General features: G+C 46.3%; 1 protein-coding gene across 1 annotated transcript in view; it reads right to left on the bottom strand.

The window, feature by feature from the left end:
• Positions 1-218: 218 nt before the first annotated feature.
• ZBTB43 (zinc finger and BTB domain containing 43) overlaps positions 219-9,896 on the bottom strand; it is a 29,860-nt gene continuing 20,182 nt past the window's right edge. The window contains exon 3 of the mRNA XM_063935877.1: positions 219-9,453. Coding sequence (XP_063791947.1) covers positions 8,036-9,430 — 1,395 coding nt within the window. The 5' untranslated portion in view covers positions 9,431-9,453 and the 3' untranslated portion in view covers positions 219-8,035. The remainder of the gene's footprint in view (positions 9,454-9,896) is intronic.

The raw sequence follows: 9,896 nt of genomic DNA, 5'->3' as shown, positions 1-9,896 counted from the left end.
TTCCGTGGACGGACAGGTTTTTTTGTCTCCTGGTGATTTGGTCACTAGGTTCCCACTCTCTCTCTGGTGGAACTTTTTTGTGTTTGCAGCCTAAGGATGCCCTGTGTCACATGCACAAAAAAACGACTCATACAAAATGTCGGAGAACGGTATGAGGGCGCGTTTATGATCTCAAGGATCAAATGGGGAGGGGAAAAAACTCCACACCAAAACAAAAATCAGGGTCAACAGGTAACATTTATTATTATTAACACGCGATACAAAACAGCTTGAGTCTCTTCTATAAGAAGAAAATTACACATAAGACATTGAATTAAACACCAACCAGCTGTACAGTTATGACAGCAATATCATTTAACGAGAAACGCATCCAGTCTCACCATCACGGACGGGTACAATGTCCGATGAGACCAGATCGCCATCATTGCGACTTCTAACACAGGATTCATAGTGCGACTACGCCAACAATCCACATTTCTTCGCAAGCAAGACGTGGGTAGTTACCGATGGCGATAGTGTGGGGCACAAATAATAGACAATACAAAGTAACTGATCTGCCCTGTATTCTCAATACGGTCTGCAAGAAAACCTTTAATATTGCGTTAGTGGCTTGCAAACGCATGAAGTGCAGCATTCGGCTGGAGATTTAGGCCAAAGAGTGACACTTTTTGGGGGATAACCGAGTTTCTAGCACAGAATAAAGGATTTCTTCCCCAATAAAAATCCCAGAAAAAAAATACAGAATTTCCAATCTGCAAATGAAGACGCGGCACTGAGATTGTGATAGGGTAGGTGTGTACTTTGTATTGCCAGCGCAGAACGTTAGTGTAATATAATGCACAGGTTATGCCAGCCCTGACTCAGGTAAGTGTATGTACAGTATATCCGAGATACGTTTGCTTGTAGGAACGGCACAGCGCTCAGCCTCTTACTCTTATACCCCAGATACTAGATGTATTCAGCGACGTCAGTAGCCGGGTTTTATGCCCCATTTCCGGACTAGAATAAACAAATAAATATGAAAGTACAATTTGTAGTTCAAGATCTTAACACCTTTTCGCACATGGAACACGACGCCAACTGCGACGGAAGACTAGTCAAAATAAACGCTTAAATTATCGTTTTGGACAACTTAACACGTTAGTAAATACAGCAAGCTAGGACACAGTATCGGATCATTTCCAACACCATCAGCCGGCTGCGTAACCTGTGGGGTCACGCAAGCCAGCCGCCGCAGCAGCAACAACAAAGAGTTCAGGGCCTCGCCCCTTCCCCGCATCTGTACTTTGCAGCATGCGCCGCAACTACAGCCGGTCCTGAATCAGGCCCGTTGTGGCCTGTAAATAGAGGAAGCGGCGGCCGAAACAATATTTCCCAAAATGGAGCCCACGGATCTGCTAGGAACCCAGAGACGCCGCGGAGTCACGAGTGCCCCAGTGATGTTACTAGTGCACCAGCCAAACCGTGGCACAGCCCGCGAGATGGCAACTTCCATTGTGTCTAGGTGCCGGGGAGCCTGTATAATCAGACGTAGCTGCTGTATATACTAAAGGCACAAACCCCCTACAGAAGCGGTGCATCACAGTAACACACTTTACACGCACACGGTCTGGAAGCTGTACACCCCTTTTTTTTAAAGATGTCCCTAAAAAATAATGCAAAATGTGCATCACTCATCAACTTTGCGCACTCCTGAGGTCGGCACTGGAAAAAAAATGCTACTACTTAAATATGTAAACAAGATAAGCTTATCTTCTGTACCAGGAGTACAGCACAGAGCATACCGGCATACCCTGTACAAACATATAACTACAAAGTGCTTGGGTTAGGCTTCTGCTAAAGGTTGGGACATAGGGGGTAATTCACAACTGATCGTAGCTGCAAATTTGTTAGCAGTTGGGCAAAACCATGTGCAGTTTTGGGTGGGAGGTGTACAAACTGAAATCTAAATTGCAGTGTAAAAATAAAGCAGCCAGTATTTACCCTGCACAGAAACAATGTACACCACACAAATCTAACTCTCTCTGCACATGTTACATCTGCCCCACCTGCAGTGCACATTGTTTTGCCCAACTGCTAACAAATTTGCTGCTATGATCAACTCTGAATAACCCCCCATGCTGCACTGCAGGTGGGGCAGATGTAACATGCACAGAGAGAGTTAGATTTGGGTGGGGTGTGTTCAAACTGAAATCTAAATTGCAGTGTAAAAATAAAGCAGCCAGTATTTACCCTGCACAGAAACAATATAACCCACCCAAATCGACCTCTCTACACATGTTACATCTGCCCCACATGCAGTGCACATGGCTTTGCCCAACTGCTAACAAATTTGTTGCTGCGATCAACTTGGAATTACCCCCATAGTCTGTGTACTGTTAGGTGGCCACTCACAAAAGTAAATCAGTTCCATCATTACTAGTTATATATGTGAGAAGTCAGCAAAAAAAGAGATGTGCCTCAACTGAAATGCCTCAATAGTTCACAGACATAAACTGTCAGAGAGAACACTGGGGGGCACGATTCTTTGTTAGGCCGTACTTCCGATGTTGGATGCAATGGGTCGATGTCTTTTTACCGCGTCTATGTCGCATTGCGAGTGCAAGGTCGCAGTTGTGATTGAGGCGCGTTGGAGAGGCACAGAAATGTATTGGGCGTTGACAGATAGGAGGCTTAGCGCACGCATGAAGACTGTCCGTCTTGTGGGAGTGCCACGGGCATGTCGCTGAAAGTGGCTACGCACGCAGACGGTTAATCGCTCACATATGCCTGAATGGAGAAACAGTACCTGCCATAGGGTGGTGTGATCGATGGCACCACCGGCGACTACGGGCACTGCAGCTGGGCGTCAGTCTGTGCCAATCCAGACACATGAAAATACGGCGTGAACAAATTACAAAGACAGGGGTGACTTAAGGGCAAGGTTCCAAGATTTACGCGCTGTAGGTGACTGCGGGAAGACAAACTTGCTGGTCTTTGCTCCCACCCGCTATGGCTACCTGCGGCTCCCACTTACATTTTCATCACGTGCGGTTTTGAGTTAACAGGGTTTGAAATTCCCAGAAATGTGCAATACTCATATTGTTGTACAATGTACGCTATTTTTATCAGGCTGAGATTGAGATAAATTAAGAAAAAAACCTTGTGTGTAGAACAGTGCAGGCTTCGGGTGAGCGGTGCAGACACCTATGATGCTATGATACAATACAATACGTACATTACACACACACACATACAGTATAGAAACTGTCCAATGCTGCAACAAACAAAGACCACTATGATATAAAGTCCACCGAAGACTCGGCTTTACCCTTCCGGGATTTGCAGCTCCAATGTTTGAGTCTATGGGGGCAATTCCGATCTGATCGCTGCTCTGCGTTTTCGCACAGCGTGCGATCAGATGTGAACTGCGCATGCGTCTGAGCTACAATGAGCAGGCAGGTCGCATGGGAACAAAGCGGATCGCCGGTCAGCGACGTGATTGTGCGAAGGATGCATTCGCACGGGCGTTCGTAAGGAGATTGACAGGAAGTGGGCGTTTGTGGGTGTCAACTGACCGTTTTCAGGGAGTGTCCGGAAAAAAGCAGACGTGCCCAAGCGTTTGAAGGGAGGGTTCCTGACGTCAACTCCGACCCTGATCAACAGGAAACAATCGCAGCGGCTGAGTAATTCCTGGGCTGCGCAGAGACTGCACAAGATCTGTTTGTACCGCTCTGTTACACATGCGAACGCACACTTGCGCAGCTAAAATACACTCCCCCTGTAGGTGGTGCCTATCTGATCGTAGGACAACAAAAAACGCAGCCCAGCGATCAGGCCTGAATTACCCCCTATAATCCTGAAACGCTAGTTTCCACAGACCTAGGGGTACATTTACTAAAGCTTCTTAAAATGAAAAGCGGTGGTTTTGCCTATAGCAACCAATCAGGTTTGAGCTATAATTTTCTAGGCTGCAAATGAGAAATGACAGCTATAACCTGATCGGTTACTAAGGGCAACACCACCATTTACGCTTCAGTAAATCTCCCCCCTAGTCATGTAGTATATAATGTTAGAGCCTGATAATTCTACACAATGAAATGCGATGTAGGGGCGACACAGCGGATGTGCGCTTGGGACGGCGAGTGACTGCCTACAGCGCCTCTCTGCATCGCTCCTACGTGGTGCCTCCTACCTTATACCTCCCTTGGGAAAATGCACAACATTAGGCTACTGTATCTACGGGGGATATGTGCACTACATGTGATCTAGCTTCAGTCTTGTATCGCCACCAGTGGGATTTTATTGGAATTTCTTAATCCTGGTACAAAAAAAATAAAATAATAATAGATTTTGTATACTCGCAATGCGCACATTTTTTTTTTAGACCTTTTCAAACGCTAAATAAATAAAGTCTCAAATGCTGCGCATGAGAGTGCCGGGCCCTGTATCGGTCGCAGAGCGCTTGGTGCCGGGCCCTGTATCGATCGCAGAGCGCCTGGTGCCGGGCCCTGTATCGGTCGCAGAGCGCCTGGTGCCGGGCCCTGTATCGTTCGCAGAGCGCCTGGTCCTGTATCGGTCGCAGAGCGCCTGGTGCCTCCATGCTGCGATGCTTAGCGCCCGTCACTGCAGAGCTGTAACGGAGCTGCAGTCACTGGCCTACCAGAACTATGGAAGGGCAAAGCATTCGGTCCACTAGCTGTGCATTCTGCGGCTCTGGGTAAACACCGGGCACAGTATCAAATAAAGGCCACATAGATGTTTATTAATGAATGCTACATAAATCTTGGACTTTTGGAGCAAGTGTCCCGAAATGCCCTACAGAAGCCGTGTGTGACTGTGATGTGGCCGCGGGCATTGCACAATAACCTAGTAAATATAAACCGTGTCATTACTTTGTTTTCATAGACTCCTGTGTAAATACAATATATCTGTAACGCTGCAATCATTGCCCGTAAGTTACCTCCAACGCCAGGACAGGGCATCCATTACATAAAACATTCACTAAGCTCAGAACGCTACTTATATCACCATCAATCATTCCAAGCTAGCATGATCCGGTATTTAACTCAGTCCTGTGACCTTCACAGCAGAGGCGGCCATTTTGTAGGAGACCGCACCCACCCCGATTCACCTGAACCAAGTGATGCCACTTCTCCCTGGTAAATAGACGGGCTGCATCTTCAAATGCTTTTAATGAAGCCCACAAAATGCCTCCAGTGTTTCAAGTGCCCAGCGCAGGTCATGTTTTCAGGATTCCTGCCTGTGGAAGCTGGTTACATAATTACAGACCCAGCAATATACTGTAGATCAACTCACCAGTGCATGATGAAAGAAATCCAGAAAACATGACTTGTTGAGATTACAAGAGGACTGGACCACTGATTTAGACGATTCACCTAACGTGGTCAGTTTAGCCAAAGGAAGGTTGGTTTTCAGTCACATTATCTAAAAAGTCTCTGCCACGTAACATAAGTGAACTCAAATTGCTGTGTAAATATCATTTACGTCATCAAGGGAAATGATATGTTCTAGTAAAAACGTATCTTTTCCCTCTTGCAGCGATGGTGCAGGCAAATGGTGACCTCTTGTGAGCAGAATTATGGTCACTAGAGAGCCCACAGCCAGCTGACCAACGTCTCAGGGTCTGACCATAGAATCCTACAAGCAGGAGCCATTAGGCTGGAGACCAGACGCTGGCTATTTGTGTTTATACAGCACATCTGTGGGTGGAAGAACGTGGCTTATATAAGGGTGATAAGTTACCCCACCACAAGTCTGCGCTGGTTATTATATAGGACAATTATCGTAATTCCAGCGACCATGGCGGTTACACAAGCATTCTTCTTTCTGTATAAATTAAATTATAAAAATTTACAATAGTTCAAACACCTTTAAACAACCGTCGTAACAAACATAAAATATTCAAGTAAGTGCTATCGATATTTCAGCTTATTTCCAGAAAAATAGGAGACGAGAAAAGGTCATCTTTTAAATAGGAACTATTTTACAAATTTCAGATTGTACAGCACTCCAAGTAAGGACCACTAGCGAGACCACTGCACAATACTAAATTTAAAGGGACGTAACTGGTGAGGACGAGTCACTTAGACCTGGACAGCACCAAACCGGCATAGCAGGGGCTATCCGGTAACGACACAGCTAGTAGAGTCGTAAGAAGAGAAATTGCGTAACAGAAATATGCATTAAGGTGATTTTTGTTCCTACTAATCAGTGTCAGACTCGAGGTGTGGATCCCAGCGGCCTCAGCTGAGTGGGAAGGCTGCCCTGAAATAGTAACAGTATAGGAAACGGATTAAAAGTGCTGAACTGGGAACACTCCAGAGTCACAAAGGACGCCTCACTACTCTTAGAAAGAAGTTTGAAAAAGTGCCATGGAAGAGGGACGTCTTCGTGCCAGTATGTACGTATTCTCAAGTGTCATCCGAGGCGAGGTCACGCACTTGCAAGACAAGCGAAAAGTCTGTATTCTTAAATATATTGGCGGATATGACCACTGTGTATTGCAGAGAGAGGGTTTTACTCGCCGCAGCGTACGGTGTAGGTGCAACTAATCTTTTCAAAAATAAAAATAAAATGTGCGGATGAATCGAGGGTCTCCTCCATCCTGAAGGAAGCGGGGTAACACATACATCTAATGATCACGTCTGCGTTTACACAACAGATCATCCTACACGGAGGGCGTGATGAGATTTCCAGGCAGACTGTAACACAACCGGATGACAATACACATGATTAGATGTTCCAGCTGTGCAGGGAGTTTGGTGCTTGCTATTGCAACTCATGGAAAAGGCCTATTTGGAAGGATTTTGTTTATATATTTTTACATGATTACTATGTGACAGTCCGGCCTAAGAGACACGCACAGAGAGCTACGGCCTAAGAGACACGCACAGAGAGCTACGGCCTAAGAGACACGCACAGAAGCTATGGACTCCTAATAATTGCATCTAGAGGGTGCGTGACGTTGTGGCACGTGTTTAAGCAACATTAGACAGATGCCAATACAACAGATGCCAAATACAAACTGAAGACGCTGCAGGTACTATATAAACCAAGTATCTCACCGACATGGGAGCAGCCGTATTAGTGTTAAGAAGGAACAAATGTGTCACCACAATGTCTTCTTATTTCCCCGGACTCCAAAAAGGATCCTATCCTAAGAGGGACGTTTAATTTGAGCTGCTTAACCGTCCTGAAAGGAAGATTACTAACTGGTTTTATTAGTGAATTACTTAGAAGAAAAGGATCTTTCCAGAGAAATTAAAGAACCATTTGGATAGACCGATCTGCCGCTAAACATGCGACGGTCATATATTCATTTTGCTTTTGTCATTTTGTGTTTGGTAGTATTTTGGCGTACTTAAAGGGTAACTCCGGGGAAGCAGAACTCTCAGTGCCCCGTACCAAGAATGCTGGTAATCTGAGAAATCTGAGCCCCTGGCAGAAGTAGGCTGATAAAGGGTCAAAATTAAATATAAAAAATTAATAATAATTGCCCATATATATATATATATATATAGAGGTAGAAGTATGGCATTATTTCACTCTGTTTACTATTTGTGTAGACAGAATTTGTGGGGGATGCAGTCAGGATGTTGACGGTGACTACGCAGACATGAGAGAGCCGACACCGGGATAAAGCATTTACCCGTGTTGGCATTATAACGTTAAACATGCTGCTTAAGGAGGCAAATCATATGTATGCCAAGTTTTAGTACTACGGTATAACATCCCTAAATCCACATGCAACCAGTAAAAAAAAAAGAGAACAATTAACCTAAAATATACTTTGCTTCATCTTGAGATCTTCTTAAATGACGCACATTGCGTTTACCTATCGGACATTGCGTCTCCAGTGTTACAGTAGCAAGCACCAAACCTACGTGACCGATACAGACTGCAGGCCGTAACCGTCTTATTGCTTACTCATACTACTATAGTGTTTGCTAGGCCTCGGGGTATGATCATAGGTTTCTCACTGTACTGTTAGATGTAAGGAATAAGGCCTGACGAGATCTTGGTTTGGGCCTGCTCAGCTCTCACTTGTGGCTTGATCTCCTTTGGAAGCATGGTAGGACTTGGAACAAGATGTTACGTGCCGGTGGAAACTGTCCCTCCACATAAAGCGCTTGCCGCAGATATTACACTCGTACGGCTTAATCCCCGTGTGGATTTTCATGTGGCCTACCAGGTGATGCTTCATTTTGAACTTCTTACCACAGACCCCGCAGCCGTAAGGTCGCAGCCCCAGGTGCATGCTCATATGTCTATCCCGCTGGCTCTTGTGCGTAAAGCTCTTACCGCACTGACATGGGTAAAGTTTGTAGACAACCGCAGTGAAGCCAGACGATGAAGTTTCCTCTTTGATGCCCCCCGAAATGTCAATACCTTCCCCAAAGCCTCCTGGGGTGTTTTCTGCTCCGCGGCCCTCAAGAGGTTCTTCTCGCTCTCCAGAAAACTCCTCCATTGAAGCTCCGTAGAAATCTACGTGGTCATCGTAGCGGTGGTTGTTACCGTGTCCTTCCGGTTCTGCTGACTTTTTATTGCAAAAGTCAAAACTGTCTGCGACAGCTGAAGACTGTATCGACGGTTCCACCTGCCCCGGATTCACGGACTCCGAGACGTGGTCTTCAAGAGGTGGATGTAAATCCACTCCTTCACACTCCTGATCGAACCGCTCTGGCTTGATGTGGATCCAACGCTTGTGGGACATGATGCTGGGCTTCATGTACAAAGGGCGATTGTAGTGATAATCAGCGCTGTCGCTGGCCCCTTCCTCGCCATCTTGGCTGGTCATCTCCGTACTCAGCTGGTCGTGCTCAGTGGAAGAGTTGCTGGGCAGGTACTCGTGTTCGGTGAGCTGAGAAGATAACTCGTCATCTTTCGGGCTCTCTTCCTCGTTGTCGCCGTCTCTGATCTCTTCGCCCTTCCTGAAATCGGGCTGCGTGCTGGTTCCGAGCTCAAAGCTTTCGCCGAGACCGTTGTAGTTGCTGCTACTGGGAGACTGGTGGTCACTGCTCAGGTTAGATTTGTGACACAGGAGAGTCGGGTTCCCGTCCAGAAGCTCTGTGCACTTGTCAACAACATGCCACATCTGAAGGAAGCTGGCCGCGGTTAGGTAACTTACGATCTCATGAGCGGGAAGCGCCAGCCGTCCGGTGTAAGAGGAGGAGAGGATGTTCTCAAAGACTCTGGGGTTCATGACGTCTGGGAGGACCACTCTGCGGCTGTTCTTCAGTAGCACCTGGTCGCAGAAGTACGGAGAGCTGGCTGCCAGCACGGCTTTGTGGGCACGGAACAGATGCCCTTGTACCACGATGGAGATGTCGCATAGCTGTCCCAGCTGGCGCTGCTGATTCAACTTCTGCAGGATGGTGTTGGAGAAATCTGGAAACTCGACGCGGAAAGAGCTCAGCCCAGGCTCCATTTCATTACAAGGGCTCTCAGGTCCTGGAAGGAAGAAAACACATCTGAGGTTACAGCTCACTAGTTATGTCTATAATATTCTATCATACTCTGACCTCCCAATTTCTTGAAAAGAAAATTCACAAATATCAGGGGCCAAATCCTGCTCCCCTTAGACACTGTATAAAACACTGCTGGTGTGAGACAAAAAGCTGAAATGACATAGCACAGCACGCCCATTAAGCCTGCTGTGAACCAGTGTTTACATTCCGTCACCATCAGCCAGGAATTCAGTCTCTTCTACACTGATTTCTGTCCACATGCAAGTAAGAGAAGCTGGGCAGACTAGATGGGCTAAGTGGCTCTTATCTGCCGTCAAATTCTATGTTTCACCTTCATGCGCAATTTTTTCTTTTTAAAGATGTTAACGTTTAAGAATGCAGAACAATAGACAAAGACAAACGTGGTGCGGACAAGGAACAGTGCTG

This window comes from Pseudophryne corroboree, chromosome 8, assembly GCF_028390025.1.
Source record: "Pseudophryne corroboree isolate aPseCor3 chromosome 8, aPseCor3.hap2, whole genome shotgun sequence".
NCBI lineage: Eukaryota > Metazoa > Chordata > Amphibia > Anura > Myobatrachidae > Pseudophryne > Pseudophryne corroboree.
The sequence above is the reverse complement of the archived record's forward strand: the minus strand, read 5'-3'. Positions and strand labels throughout refer to the sequence as shown.